This window comes from Malania oleifera, chromosome 1, assembly GCF_029873635.1.
Source record: "Malania oleifera isolate guangnan ecotype guangnan chromosome 1, ASM2987363v1, whole genome shotgun sequence".
NCBI classification, from domain to species: domain Eukaryota; kingdom Viridiplantae; phylum Streptophyta; class Magnoliopsida; order Santalales; family Ximeniaceae; genus Malania; species Malania oleifera.
Genome location: NC_080417.1, coordinates 72,816,097 through 72,832,974, shown reverse-complemented (window position 1 = coordinate 72,832,974; position 16,878 = coordinate 72,816,097). Strand labels below are relative to the sequence as shown.

General features: G+C 33.1%; 1 protein-coding gene across 1 annotated transcript in view; it reads left to right on the top strand.

The window, feature by feature from the left end:
- The first annotated feature begins 5,830 nt into the window (after window positions 1–5,830).
- Window positions 5,831–16,878, top strand: part of LOC131143450 (uncharacterized) — a 47,698-nt gene continuing 36,650 nt past the window's right edge. Inside the window, exons 1-3 of the mRNA XM_058091753.1 lie at window positions 5,831–6,187; window positions 14,122–14,274; window positions 14,765–14,943. Coding sequence (XP_057947736.1) covers window positions 5,989–6,187; window positions 14,122–14,274; window positions 14,765–14,943 — 531 coding nt within the window. The 5' untranslated portion in view covers window positions 5,831–5,988. The remainder of the gene's footprint in view (window positions 6,188–14,121; window positions 14,275–14,764; window positions 14,944–16,878) is intronic.

The following is a 16,878-nucleotide window of genomic DNA, read 5'->3' as shown; positions in this document are numbered from 1 at the left end:
TACATTTACCCAGCATCTTTCAGCTGTTTTACCCAGCATTTTTCAGCTGTTACACATTTACTCAGCATCTTTCAACTGTTTTATCCAGCATTTTTCAGCTGTTTACCCAATATTTTTCAGCTGTTTACATGGTTGCATTAACACACACAAGCAGCATAGTCCATATCATGTTTTATTCACAATGCATTACTTACTTAACCTGCATCTCATACATTTAACATATATTTGCACAGAATCTCATGCCACACAGCTTAGCAATAAAATTCATACATTGCCTGTAAAATAAGCCAACTAACATTTAATGTTTATATACTAAAAATACCTTTCATTTCTTACATAATTATCCTGAAAATATTTTTTCACTTTCATCAGTTCATTTTCGTATATACATATCTAATAAACAACCCTAAACTCAAAAAAATATAATTTAAACAATTGGCATTTTACCCATACCGAAACATATACACATATATATAACAAAATTTATTTTTCAATTAAATTCATAAAAATTCTGGTTTAATATATATATTTTTTCCCTTACCTGATTTCTTGAACTACGCCAACAGGGACCCCAAAAAGATGTCTGCGGCGCTCACCCAGACCCTGAAATTAAAAATTCTAGTTCCATGTAATTAACCCCGAATAAAATATTATTTTAATATTTTCTAGACCCATAAATTCTAAATAAATAAATATACCCTTAAATATAGTCAAATTACCAAATTTTCCAAATCCCACTCTTGCTTTGGAGTAGGGCCTAAAAAACCTTATTGAAAAATTACCTACGCCAAAATGACGACAACGATGACTAGGACCCTGTGATGGTATTTAATTGTCAATTCAACGGCAAATTTAACAATAAATTGAGAAATTAGAGGAAATATACTTTTCCTCAAGAATGGTGCCTACGCCGCTCCCACGAAAAATCCGCTCTAATAGAAATGTCGGTGGCGGAGTTAGGAATCCAATGACACCTTCCATTTCCCGATCGATCGAATATCTGTCGAGAAATGAGGGGAGAGAGAGAGAGGCGGAGACGGAGAGTGTACGAAGCTTTCAGGGTGGTCACTCTCCTCTGCGCTTTGGATAGATCCAGAGTTCTTCTTCTTCTTCTTCTTTTTTTATACTTACTTTACATATAATATAATAATATATTTTATTATTATTATATATATATATATATATATATATATATATACATACATATATACTTTGACCATTATATATATATGTATATCATATTATTTATTCAATATATCAGATTTAATAATACTTAATTAATTAATTAATCCATAATAATAAATTTTTTAAAAATTTTTATTTATTTATTTATTTATTTCAATAATGATTAATTAATTAATAATTAGTCTTAATTTTTTTTTTCATACTATTTCTTTTTATTTTTACTTTTATTTAATACATTAATTTAATAATGTTTAACTAATTAATTGATTAATAATTTTAATTTATTAATTTTTTAAATTTTAAATTTTTTTCACAGGTTATTACAGCATATATAAAAGCTTGTATTCTTTACATGTTTGTTGGGTTGTGTGGGAGGTAGGAATTATGTTGTAACTCTTGTGCGTGTGATGTGTATAAGAATACCTTGCAAAAGCTGAGCAGTTGCATATGCATTTAGTTCATATTAGTTTAAAACATTAAAACCGAGTTTAACACATGCATACCGAGTCACATAATTGCATAAGATGTCAAAATGAACTTTCAAACATGATTTATCAATCAAGACATCTTATACATGGTCAAAATTAGTTTTGGACGAGGTTGGATTTTAATTAGAACAAACACACTTTATTTAAACTTGTCCTAGGACATTTAAAGACCTTTTTGTGTAGTAAAACATAGTGACTCGTCGACAAGAACAGGGGGCTCGTCGACTAGTGTAGGCACTTGTCGACTAGTAGATATTGAGACCACTTGAGATTGCAGAGGTGACTCGTTGACGAGAACAGGGAACTCATCGACTAGTATAAGAAGGTGACTCGTTGACTAATGCAGGGGGCTCGTCGACGAAGAGATACCGAGACCTGTCTGAAACTTGCAGAGAAAACTTGTCGATGACAACATGGCACTTGTTGAATGGTGCATGTGAGTGAGTCATCGACTAGTCCACGAACTCATCAATGAGTGGCCTCAAGCAGACTGTAATAAATGCGCGATAATGGTTATTTTTTGTCTTGTCTCTTCTCCATTAATGTTCGATGGCCTGCCAGCGACATGCTCGTCTTCTTGGCCATAAATATACTTCATTAGCATTCATTAGGTATATTGATTGAGCATTGGTTGTTAAGATTTTTATTTGATGCATTCATTGTTAGGGTTCATATTGCTCAAAGCTCTCTTGCACTCTATTCTTGTTATACATCATTTGCAATAGAGAGTAGTGTGAGGTTTACACTTGTAATATTAGCTTAGAAAGGAGTGTCTCATATTGTATCTACTTGCTTTTGAACTATTATATTTGAAGGTTCGTGGTGAATCGTAGGAAGGTCGTTCTTGGTGAACACCTTGGTGTAGCTCATGGTGAGCAGCTGGGATTGATTCTCATATTGTAAAGATTTCTCTGTTTTGAAGGGAGATCATATAGTGGATTCAGGAATCCTTGAGTTTGACTCAAGGCATGGACGTAGGCTTGCAGTCGAACCACATTAACATCGCCATGTCAAGTTTTCTCTTCTTATCTTTACTTTGCTTGCTTGTGTTTTATTTGCTTTGATATTTATACTGTGAAATAATCTTCTTGTTTCTTACCAAAGAATTTTTGTAATTGTAGAAAAATTCAATATCTACGAAAAGCCTCTATTCATCCCCCTCTAGATGCACATCCAGACCGACAAATGATATTATATGATTATTTTTAAACATATTTTAAAATTATAAATATTAATATTTTTAATTAATAATTTCATTAATATATATTTTAATTATTTATGATTTAAATTTAAACATTTTCTATTAAAAATAATATAAAATTATTATTTTAATGAATAATAATCTTATTATTAATGCATATTTATAACATATTACTATCATATTAAATAATGATAAAAATAATATTATTAATTAAATCTAAAATTTTAATTTATTTAATATAAATATAAATTTATAAATATTTCTTATTCTTTTGGTTTGTAATAACTAATATGTATTTTAAATATATTTTAAAAATATTAATATTTTTATAATTAAAAATTAAATGATAATTACATTATTTTTAATTAAAATTTAAAATTTTCTATTCGCTAAAAAAATGTAATAATATATATTAATTAACAATAATCTTGTTATTAATGTATATTTGTAATATATGATTATCATGTTAATTTATATTAAAAATAGTACTAATAGTTAAATTAAAAATTTTATTTTATTTTATTTATTGATAATTTCAATTTATAGATGACTTTTTTTTTATTAAAGAATTTAATTATATTTATTAATAATTAATAGGTTATAATACATAGTAAAATAATATATGATTAATTTTTAATTAACAACCTATTAATAATTATGTTAAATTTTATTTTTAATTAATATTTAAATATTTTTATTGAATAAAAATAATATAATATTATTTTTTGATTAATAATAATCTTATTTTTGATTTATATTTATAACATTTGATTATCATATTAACTTATGTTAAAATAATTTTATTAATTAAATTTGTATTTTTAATTTTTAATATTAATTTAAATTAATATATGATATTTTTCTTCTTCATTTCAGAATTGAACTATGATTTATTAATAATTAATATATTATATAATACATAATAAAATAATATATGACTATCTTCCAATGTATTTTTTAAATTATAAAATTATCACTAAAATTTTTTATATTTACAAAATTGACGTCGCTTATGAACACTCCCACTAATAAGTCATGGAATTTTTTTAAAATTCACTTAAATAATTTTAAAAAATTAGTTATGAAAAACACTCTTTGTAATAAGTGTTTATTTTAATACAAGTCCAACGTCACTTTTTTATTTTTTTAATATTCATTTTAAGTGATAAATACTATGAGCTATTAGCACTTTATTAATAAGTACTTCCAAGGCTTAAATGGTTCGACGGCTCGTTCCCCCAAGTATTCTCTTTTATCCAATTTTTGGTCATTTGTACCCGTGTAAGCTCAAGGAATCGAAGCACCATGGGTATCTGCACTGCTGCATAGCGCTGAAACCTTACACCTTAGAGTCTTCACTGGGGTGGTCATGAACATAACTTTTTCGAGTTTTTTCCTGATTTGTCTTTATTTTAAAATAATATATAAATAATACCCTATTCGAAAAAAGTGGTTGCTCAACTCAACACAATTAATTAATCTTGAATAAATTACTTAAAATATTTTTTACTCTACTATCAACTAATAATGTGTACCTTTCCACTACATATGATAGTGAGTAAAGAATTAAAATTTAAATAAACTAATTTAACATTGTTTCTAAACAAAATTTATGTATAATTAACTATCTATCAATCCATAAATGTATCTTGTTTAAAAAAGAGTCCAATAAATATATATCTTATATAGTGTCACTCATTATAGTAAATATGTTATTTGCTTTTTTTTTTTTTGTACAAAAAATGATTCTTATAATATTATTTTTATTTCAAGTTTTCTATTTTTATATAATTAATAAATGTCTATTTTCTATTTTTTTCTAAATTTGATCACATTTTTGACAATTAAAAATTTACTTTAAATACTCAGGTGAGTGTTTTAAACATATTTTATTATTTAATTAAATCCATAATAAATAAGAATCTTATTGTATGTAATTCAACCTAATCAAGAAGTAAGACTATTTTTCAATAATCAAGAGATTGATTTAAATGGGTACTATTCTCATTATCAATTATAAATTTAATCTATAGTAAATAACGTAAAAAATATTATTTTGAAAGAATTACGTAGCTAATTACTGAATTATTAATTTAAATTGATTATTACTATCATATTTTACTCAACTAATCATTTGTTGTAAATAATTTAATAAATTAACTTAAATTATTTTGAATAATAATATAATTTTACTAAAAAGAAGTTAAAAGTTGAGAGTTGAACTCTTGCTTATGGTGTGGAATTTGGGTTCACAATTTTTTTTTTAAATTGAAATATATTTAACATTAACTCTTTGACGTTCAAGAAGGAAAGCAAAATTTCTATTTGTTCTTATCTTTACAAATTTCTTTAGATTAGGTTAATTAAATTTTGATAAAAAATTTAAAAGTTAAACAATTTAGTTTAATTCAAATTATTTAATAAAATTATTATTAATTCAAAAGGTAAAAATAAAAAGTAATCAAATCACGAACATGCTCGTCTTTTTAGTGCCAGATTCGGTGAATGCTCGTATGCTACTCTATCGTCATAATTTTAAAACTTTAAATGTTAATTAATTTGAATTTAACTAAATATAGTAATTACATATTTTTCGTACATAATTATTTTAAATTTAACAATCTTGTCAAAAATTTTACCGGCCCACAAATCTTTCTTAATTATAAAAAAAAATTGAATGCACAGTAAATCTCGCTAGACTAAGCAACAAGATTTGTCACGAGCAGCTCAAATGACAATTTTAAATGACATCCATTCGATTGAGTGATACATGACAAATCTCACTACTTGGTCTAGTGAGATTTGCTGTAACACGTGCAAATCTCGCTGCTTGGTTCAGCGAGATTTATTTAAATTTCGCTACTTAATAGCGGGATTACGAGTCATTTCGGAAAATATTTTTCAGGTATTATTTAATATATTATTTTAAAATAAAGGCAAATCAGGAAAAAAAACTCGAACTTTCTCCCCAGTCCTATATTTTCTGATATCTTCCCGAATTGCAGATTTCTAAATAACATTCAGTGTCGCGGCGAAGAGCCTAAGAGATTCGAGATCCGAGTACACCATTGATCTGCGCCAGCCGTTTGGCCCTTAGTCACCGCGTGATCGGCGATGGACGTGGAGAGATCATCCCTGTGCAATTGCGTGGTGAACTTCCTCCTGGAGGAGAACTACCTGCTGTCGGCCTTCGAGCTGCTTCACGAGCTTCTAGACGACGGTCGTGATGCGCAGGCCATTAGGCTGAAGGAGTTCTTCTCCGATCAATCTCACTTCCCGTCAGACCAAATTTCTCGCTTCAATTCTCTACGAGGTTGCTCTCTCTCTCTCTCTCTCTGCTCGCGTGTAGACAAGTGCCCTGTGCCTGGATTGAATATTTGAAGTTTGTGGTCTGATGTATGATTGATACGTGGTTGATTATCTACAAAATTGGTTCATATTAATTTGTGAGGCACTATTTTGTCTGAAATTTACTTCTACTTTTCTTGCAGAAGAAAATGTAAACTTTAAATTTTAGTTCTATCAAATGCGCGTGGTTCTCGGTTGCATGATAATTCACTTGCTGTGTCTTTTCGGAGGCAGTAGCTGTGTCCTGTAGGAGTTGTACTGACTGATTAAGTTCTTCATATTTCCGATTCGGATTTGAGATATTGCGCATCATTGCAGACCCGCAGCCAATGTCAGCGTAATCCTAGTGAAATTAGAGATGCAGCGAAATGATAGCCGTTTTTAAGTGAATGTAGGTTCAAAGAAATATGTAAGTTTTTATGCACGGTTGAAAGGGATCATTAAGTTTATATGATCCTTGGCCATTTTATGAAAACATCTGAACCAAAACAGTATTTTTCATGTCTTTCAACGTAGCATTTGAAGTTAGACAATTAACTTCTTAATTTTGAGTCTTACAAAAATATGCTTGTTTCCTTTTAAGTTTTGCAGATTAGCAATAGCGAAAAAAGGCTTTAGGGGATTTCATATTTTTGAGCTATTATGCATGAGGAGAGGTATTAGTTGTGCATAGAAACAGCCTCTTCGAAGATAGCATGCATCATGCTCTTCCCTGACCCAATATGTGCACTGAATGTTACATTTACTTATGCATGCTATGTGAGGGATTATCTTAGAATTTCCCCTTGGACGATGTTTGATGAAAATAAAATATCATTTCATTTTGATTAGAATCTTGCTGCTTGTTTATTAATGGACCTGTGAATCTTTTTGAAATAAAATCAGTCAATGGCTGCAAGCATAAATAATTGGATTGACATGCTTTCGTGGACAAATCAAAGAAAAAAGAACATGTGTACCATAACATTTGTACTAGGGTGGTTTTAATGTTATAAGATCCACTAATGAGAAATTGGGAGAATGGGAGGATCTAGAATTACCTCAAGCATGAGGGGTTTTGATACTTTTGTTAGGGAGTGTGATGTATGGGATATTCCACTTTGGAATGCCTAGTTTACTTGGTTCACAGATTTCATTATGTTAGTGGCTATTAGGATTGATAGGTTTTTGTTTACCACTAAATGGGAAAATACATTTCTCACCCTTACTCAAGAAGTACTCCATAGGGTGCTTTTTGATCATTGCCCTTTGTGATGTGAACCTCAATCGACACGTGCAATCATGGTCCTCTTATTTGGACATTGTGAAGCTATGTGACCTATTCCCAAACAATGAAAACACTTAATATCACGATTACGAGTTTGGGATTCGGTTTTACCTTTGTTGACAATGGGAACTTCATCTCTCCTTTTTGGTGGTTCGGTTTTGGACTTTAAAACAACCCCTTTGTCGTTCCTCCAATTTGACCTCCATTAAGTAGCGGAGCCCGGATTTTGAAATGACTGAGTTCCTTTCCTTTTAAGTTGCCGTTCCACCTTTATTGCCATGTGCACCATGTCGTCTAACTCCACGTAGTGTTGCAACTCCACCACGTTGGCAATGTCCCGATTCAACCCATTCAAAAACCTCGCCATGGTAGCTTCTCTATCCTCCTCTACATTAGCCCGAATCATATCATGGCAATCTCCATCTCCTTGTAGTAGTCATCCATGCTCCTATAGCCTTGAGTAAGACTTTGTAATTTATGATACAAGTCCCTATAGTAGTGACTAGGGACAAACTGCCTCCTTATGATGACCTTCATTTCCTCCCACGTCTCAATAGACCTCTCATGGTTTCTCCTCATGTTCGCCACAAGTTGATCCCACAATATAATAGCACAGTCAGTAAACTCAATGACAACGAGTTTTACCTTTTTCTCCTTGGAGTAGTTGTGACACTCAAAAATCAACTCTACCTTCTTCTCCCATTCCAAGTACGCTTCAGGATCGTTTTTCCCTTGAAACGATGGTATCTTCATTTTGATGTTTCCTAGGTTTTTGTCAGTCTCCTCTTGCCATCTCAGATCTCTTCGAAAATCTCTACCACACCTTTTTCTCCTTGGCATGAACCTGCCCTCACCATTCAATGAAGCTTGATCCTCTTCATCTTCGAACTCATCCTCGTGGTCTTTATTAGAATCATCCACGTGCGCACGCCTTTCTTGCCTTCTAGCATTAGGGACGCCCCTCGTGCCAAGTCGCAATAACAGTGTCTTGCGTATCCATTCGATTCTGAATCTCATTAAACGCCACGTTCATGCGTTCAAATTGTTGTTGCATTGCCTGCAACATGAAAGATGACTCCTCCCTTCCTTCTTTGTTTGATGTGTCACCCTTGGAAGACATGTTTTGAAACCATAGAGAAATGTTAAAAATAATTCCTCGCAACACTTCCTCACGTGTTTGCACTCAAATTATGTCACTCACACTTGTGTTTCACTCTTACATTGGCTTTTTCCCGATATTAGTCTCGCACCCTCTTGCCTTTTTCCACTCGTAGTTTCCCCTTTTTAGATCCTTATTAAACTAATATACTTGATCAAGGAATTCAACTTGTAGTATTTAAACCAATACCGACGGCAAGAAAATATTATAGAAACAACGAATCAAAGGAAGAGGACAAAAATCAAATTTTTTTGAGAGAACTAAAACCACTAAAATCACGATTCGAGAAAAAAAATTAACTTTGATAAGTGCGGTGAATGATAGTATCTGTTGCTTCAGTATCACCTTTTTTTATTTTTTTATTTTTTAACTTTTTTTTTTCTTTTAACTTGCTGAACATTACAAGAACAAGGAATAATGAACACAAATTGAACAAGATAGGATGATAACAAGAAACAAAAGATAAAAGGATAATAAACCTGATTTTAGAGCCTAAGCTCTAATACCAAATGATGCGAATCTTAATTGACACTCGTTGAGACCCAACAATCAATATTGGAATACTTGCCTAAGAAAGCTAAAATTCAGATTTTGATAGAAAACTCCGACCCAACGTTTATAAATAAAACGCGAACCGAAGGTATAAAGTAACAAACCTCGACTCAATGATTATAATTGAATCACGAACCGAAGGTATAAAATTTGAATGCCACGATGAATCCTTGATAAGTTCACAAGTTCTTTGAAGAACAAGTGAAGGAAACTGAAAACTTGCTACTGAAAACTTGCTATGGAGAAAACTTTATCGAGTTCCACTTCTGTAGAATGTGGCTACAAATCTATTTATAAACCCCTCCATTTAACCCTAAACGCCTATAACTAATAAACATAAAATAGGCCCACACGCCTATACTTATTGAAATAAAAAGTCTACACTAAACCACTAGGCTATGCCACCCCCCTCAGCTTGTATCACATGGATTAAAGCCGGTTCTTCTTCTTTCAAGCCCATCTTGAATGTTGGGGTCTTGCTCGATAAATTTGAATCAAACATATTTGTAAGATAATGTTAAACATATTCAGTTAATAAAAAATGAAATTCATAAATCATTTGAATATTATTTATTATACAAATAATGATAATTTAGACATGAATGATTAAATAAAATGTTGCTATAGGTTTATTTTTTCATATATTTTCAAAAGTTCTTGTAATAATTTTTTGTTTTGATAAAATAAATAAAATAAATAAAGAGGGAAATTTCACTTAACCCCTAAATCTGTCATTTGAATTCCGAGGAAATTTGATTGTATAGTTAAAATTTTGACAAATTTCACTAAACTTTTGAGATTTCAATAAATTTAAGATGATTCATTAAGATTTCGATGAAAATTATGCAAGATGGAAATCAACTGCAATTTTGATTTCGAGGGTGACAAAAACTAAAAATTTCGACCGAAATTTTGACAATTTCGTGGAAATTTAAGACCATGATTCCATCGAGAAAAAAAAAGAAGGTATTTTCAAGGAACTAGGTGCAATTGATAGATTGGCTGAGGGGGTACCTCTTTTGGAAGGCATTAGTGGTAGACAAGTCCAAGTGTCTAATGAGTTTGAACAAGTTGTTTTTAGGGAAGAGATGAGTTGGAAGCAGAAACCTAGAATGAATTGGGTTAGGAATGGGGATTGTAAGTTTGTAACTCTAGGCTTTTCCATAGGGCTGGAACTGGTAGGAGGACGAACTTATTAAAGAACTTGATAATGATAGGGAGAAGTTATTAGGGATCTTGATCGTATTGCTGGCCTGATTACTAAATTTTACAGGAACCTCTATTTAGAGGAGGATGAGGGTAGAATTATGCTTGAGGGGCTAGATTGGTGTCCTAGAAAATTGCTTTGTTAGAGAGACCTTTTGAGGAAGAGGAGATTAAAAGCTCGGTTTTGAGATGGATATAGAAATGGCTCTTGGGCTAGATGGCTTTTTTATGGCTTTCTTTCTTGATACTTGGGAAACCTTGAAGGGAGTCCTCAAAATTTTTCTTGAATTCTTTGACAATGGGCTGGTAGGGAGGAGTTTGAATTCTAATTTTATTAACCTTGGTGCCCAAAAAGGATTTTGGTTAAAGTCAAGGACCTTAGACCTATTAGCTTGGTAACTAGTGTTTATGAGGACCAAGGTGTTATCTAAGAGGTTGGCTACAGTTCTAGAGGACAATATCTCTTTTAGGCGGAATGCTTTTATAGATGACTGACAAATCCTAGATGCTACCTTATAGCTAATGAGGCAGTTGAAGATGTTGTCTGAAGGAATAAGGGGGATCTTTTGTTGAAATCGGATTTTGAGAAAGCTTAGGATAGGATGAACTGGAGTTTCTTGGACAAGGTTTTATGGCTAGAAATGGTTTTGGCTTGAGGTGAATGAAATAGATTAGAGGGTTTTTATATTCTGTGCTCTTTTCTATCTTAGTAAACAGCAAGGCTAAGTCTTGGTTTCGTGCTTCTAGAGGACTAAGACAAGGAGATCCTCTTTCTCCCTTTCTCTTTATTATTGTTGTTGATGTCTTGAGTGGGATGATTGAGAGAGGTGTAGATAGAGGGTTGGTGGAGGGGATAAAGGTAGGTCAATGAGAATTGCATCATTTTGCATCATCAGTTCGCAGCTGATACTGTTCTCTTCCTATCGGATAACATGGGCTGGTTCTCTAATCTATTGACTATGTTTCAGGTGTTTGAGAAACTGTCCGGCTGAAAATTAATTTCTCTAAGAGCAGTCTGGTGAGTTTGGGTGTTAATATGGATCCTTTTGCTAGGCTAGCTGTTTATGCTGTTTTGGTTTGGCCTATTACTTATTTAGGTGTCCTCCAAGGTGGTCATTCCAATGCAGACTCTTCGGGGACCTTGTCTTTTTAAAGAGTGGCATCGTCCCTTTGTATTACCTCTATCTTTGTAGAATGCCTGCAAGATTGGTGTGTAGGCTTGAGAATTTAATGAGGGATTTCTTATGGTTGAGTCATGAGTGGGGGTAATGGTAGTAGAGTTCTTCTTGTAGGTTGGGGGACTGGTTGTAGGCCTAAAAGGGAGGGGGGCTTGGGTCTTAGTAACTTGGTGTCCAAAGGCATCTATTTGGTGGGGAAATGATTTTGGCGCTTTCCGTTAGAACCTAATTCCCTTTGGCATAAGGTAATTCACAGTAAATTTGGAATATTACAAAATGGGTGGGATGCTGGAAGTGGGAGGAATTAACATTACTTATTTGAGTCCTTGGAAGTTTTGTATCTCATATTGATGATTATTTCCTCCCTAAAGTCTAGTTTACAGCAGCTGGTAATGGTAAACATATTTGCTTTTGGGAGGATCATTGGGCGGGGGAGATGCCTTTGGCTAGTACATTCACTTGTCTTTTTTCTCCTGCTTGACTCGTGATTAATGCATATATATATAGTGTCCTTTGATTTAGAAGGCTGGAGCTCCCTAAAATAGAAAAGCTTCTATTTGGATTGCGATACTTGACGGAATTAATACCAATGATTTTCTTTGGAGGAGAAGACCTAATAGGCCTGCCCCCTGATGTTTGTGCCATTTGTTTGACGAATGAAGAGACTTGTGCATTCCTGTACATTGTCCTTTCACATTGGCTATTTGGGACAAATTATGTGGTATATTTGGTGAAAACTGGGTCTGTCCATGCTCTTTGAATGTCTTCTGTTACATTTAGGTGTTTTTGCTAATTAAGGAATAGGAAAGCTTTATGATGATGCACTGTTATGGCTATTATTTGCTGTGTTTGGTTGGAGAGGAATGCTAAAATATTCAAAGTTGTTGCTATTGCTAACAATTTGCTTTGGAGTACAGTGGGACTGTGGCCGTCCGCGAATGGTTTTTTTTTTTTTTGGTCATGTTTCTTGGGAACACCTGCTGCAGGATTGGTTGGCTCTGCTTCATTGAGATGGTTTTCAGTTTAGGCTGTGATCTTTGTAACTAGTGTCAACTGATGTTAAGGGAGGATTTCTTATTCTCCATGTTTTTTATTTCCTTTTCTTTTCTACTGTTTTTTTTTCTAGCTGACATTCTTCTCTTTTTCAATACATTTCTTTGTTTATAAAAAAAAAAACAAAAATGTGCTAGTGTGCACGTTCTATTAGTTGGGCATCTCACAGAATGAGAAGAATGCCAAGGAATGACCATATTTTATTAATAAAATATGGATTGTATGAAGTACTTATATATAAACTTCTTCTATTATTGTGGTGTATCCTGCAAATGCAATACTTCTTTGTTTATTAAAAAGAAAAAAAAATTGTGCTAGTGTGCACATTCAATTACTTGGGCATCTCACAAAATGTGAAGAATGCCAAAGAAGTACCATATTTTATTAATAAAATGTGGATTGTATGAAATACTTATATATAAACTTCTTCTATTATTGTGGTGTGTCCTGCAAATGCAATATCCAACATGCAAAGCTTTCAATTCCGTTCCCAAGACTTGCTTTTGTCTTAAAATAAATCTTGGAATGCTATCTCTGTTCAGATAGCATGTATTAGTGAAATAAATGTACTGATATCATTGTCATTTATTTCTATTGATGTGAAGGGAGGATTTCTTATTATCCATGTTTTTATCTCGTTTATTTTCTTTTCTTCATCTTTTTTTTTTTTTTTTTCTTTCCTGATTTACATTCTTCTCCCTTTCAATACATTTCTTTGTTTATAAAAAAAAAAAAAAAAAAAAATTTGTGCTAGTGTGCACGTTCTATTACTTGGGCATCTCACAAAATGAGAAGAATGCCAAGGAAGTACAATATTTATTAATAAAATGTGGATTGTATGAAATATTTTTATATAAACTTCTTCTATTATTGTGGTGTATCCTGCAAATGCAATACCCAATACCCCATTTTGTTAATAAAATGGGGAAAGTATGAAATACTTATAAACTTATTCTATTATTGTGGTGTACCCTGCAAATGCAATACCCCAGACTTGTTTTTGTCTTAAAATAAATCTTGGAATGCTATCACTGTTCAGACAATATGTTTCAGAACAATGTACTGACATCATTGTCATTTATACAAATGCTTAAAATACAATATTGGATTGCAGAAAAATGAGCCAATGAATCAACAGTGATCTCTTGGTTAATTTAATGGATCTAATTTGTAAATTTTTTTCATGCACGTGAAGTCTAGTCCAATCATATTATGTTTTACATTCTTCTTCTTGTTCCATGGACCGTAATAAAGCACATCCTTGGTAATGTTGGTTCTCAGTATTTGATGGCAATGTAGCAGTTAGCAATTCCCTGCATAGTTTTCATCTTTTCCTTCTTTTGCTTAGTGAATTTGTTGCTCTGAACTTGCTCTGCAAAATGCAAATTGCCAGCTGTTCCTTTTTTTTTTTTTTTTTTCCCAGCCCATGCTAAGTATCCTGTTGTAAATATTAATATGACTTCCTTTTCATTCATGGAAACCAGTTGCGGACCCTCAGAGTTTGCTAGAGGAGAAAGAATCAATAGAAGAAAAAATGGCAATCACAGAGTATGAGCTTCGTTTAGCCCAAGAGGATGTTCTGAAATTAAGGACTGAATTGCAGAAGAAAACTGAATCTTCTCAGGATGAATTGGATGGTATATTTTTCAAGATCACTTGACTTCAATATACGGTCTGCTTTTTGTGTGATTTGTATTTTCATCTTGTGAGATGCTCACAATGCTTTATTTCTTTGTTTTTCTTTTCATTGTTTTATTATTTTAATATGTGTGTATTTCATTCTTTTTTGGTTTGTGTGCGGTGTGAGAGCTTTTAACTTATATGGATACACTTATTTTTTTTGCCTTCTTCTTGTGGACATCTAGACATTGTGAAATGTGTCTGCATCCTTAGTTAGTAATTCTTTTATCTGATGCATTTTATTGAGTCCATATCCACACTTTAAATGGCACCCACACTTGTTCTCTTCTCACTAACATTTGTTCTCTCTGAAATCAGCAATGCTATTATTCAAACAGTGATGCATTATAAAATACTGTTTCTTTTCCTCTTTTGGAGTTTTTGAAGACAACTGCTAACCTTTGCTATATTTTTCGAGTTAATTTATATGTTAAATGCATTTTTCAGGGTCAAATGTAGATGTTTCCATAAACCATGGATCCAAATTTCAACGGAAAAAGGCTGATTCTTCATTCTCTGATTTAGGCCCTTTGAAGGACAGTGAGCGTTGTGATCTTAACTGTGCTGTGAAGGAATATTTGCTCTTAGCTGGATATCGGCTAACTGCAATGACATTCTATGAAGAGGTCTGTTATGTTTGGGGCTGTGAATGCTTGGTTATCTCATTTCCTTTCACTTTCAATCTTTTTTGTCCCTTGAGCACATAAATATGTGTGGTTTCTTTTTGCACTAGTAGGATTAAAGCTCATTTAACTGTGTTGAAAGCTCACCTAAACCCAACCCTAGGGATAAAGGAGGTATCCAAATTGAGACCTAGGATGGAGGTTTCCTACCCCCGTCTGGATCATTTTGGTGTAGACTTGTTAGTTTTGATACATTTAATATCATTTATGCCCTTAAATACCTTTGTAATAGTGTTGCATCTAATGCGTATAAAATGAGGGTTAATTGCACCTTTTTTCCTGGCCATAGGCCTGGTTGCACGTATGTCCCAGCAGTTTAATTTGTTGCTCTGGTTTCAGAACTTTGTGACTCAGTGCAATGTGGTCCTGGTCCTAAATTGCCATGTAAGAGGGGAGATTTGGGGATTTTGTTGACTGGCAGCCCACTCAGCAAATAAATGGCGTGAAGTTTTGCCTCTCATATACCCGCCTAAAAAATTCAGCCTCTTCAAAACATATTGTTCCCTCTTTTTCTTCTCCTTGCTACCAATGGTTCTATTGGCGAAGGCAGCTTAAAGGGTTTCAACTGCTACTTCAATTCAAATTTCCCATTACATTCACCTTTTCTCGAAAATGGGTCCCCATCATTTGTTTCAGATTCTACATTTCCCTTGAATTTAAAGTTAAATGATATCCCTATGTCATTTGCATCTGAGAAGAAAGAGGGACTGAGTGGTTGACCTGTCTCTGTTTTCATAAGAACAGGATCTATTCAATAGATGAATTCCATAAATATCCGGCCCTGTTCTTGTGCCTGTACTCATGAATGAATTGAGTGCCCGTTTGTTCCTGCAGGTGCTTGACATCCAGAACAATATGTATTGAACAGATGAATTCTGCATGTTTTCATTCAAGATCCAGCCATGTTTGCGTTTCTATTCTCATGATTGGAATGAGTGTCTGTTTGTTCATTTGGGTGAAAGTTCTTTACATGGTTTTAAATCGTGATCATATCATGTCATGGGTTGAACACTTCACACCTTGTGATGGGCTGCGCGGCACTAGCTAAAAAACTCTTGTTTAATTAGTTAGCCAAAGTATACCGCAGTTTACCACAAGAAAACATTCACAACAGCTGACTGAAAAGTAAGCGGGAGCAGTAAGCAATTCATGAAACAAAACGAAAAACACATGGTAAACATTGAAGTAACATAATTCATTAACAATACCTCTATGGGAAATGTGTGTTTAGCGAGGGAGGCAAGTAGGCTAAACACATTTACAAAATGCTTGTGAGTTTTACAAGACTAATGGACAATCTCCCTCCTCTATCGAGCTTTATATGCTATTTTAGCTCTAGCATTAGGAAACATCAAAATGTCTGAGGAGTCATACTCTTGTTTTACAATAAGGTGACTCACTCAATTAATAAAACCTCTACTACTATTACATAATGGTAGCTTGTCCCATGCACACAAGACAAGTGGTCAAATGTAAACATAATGCCCTAAACAAGCTTGACTCGTGGCATTCTCCTCCACTTATTCAGTCGATGACCTTGTAGACTTTGACGCTAGGTACTCTTTAGCTTTGTTCATGAATGGTTGCAAGTCTTTCACTTTATATCCAGCTGATTTCTTCATCTCCAAAGCCTTTCCATTCGCTAAGAACTTGTGCCACGTCTTCCTTGATGATGTAAACTCTCTGTCTATGAGGAGATTTCAACTTCTCTTCTATTAGGTTGTGCTGTCTTGAATGGTGCTTTGGTTTACTGACTTTTGGTTGGATATTCAATATCGACATTGAATGGCTTGAGGTAGTTGACGTGAAACATAGAATACACTTTCATCCAATTAAGAGGATCAACCTTGTAAGCCGCTTTTTCGACTTTAGCCAAGA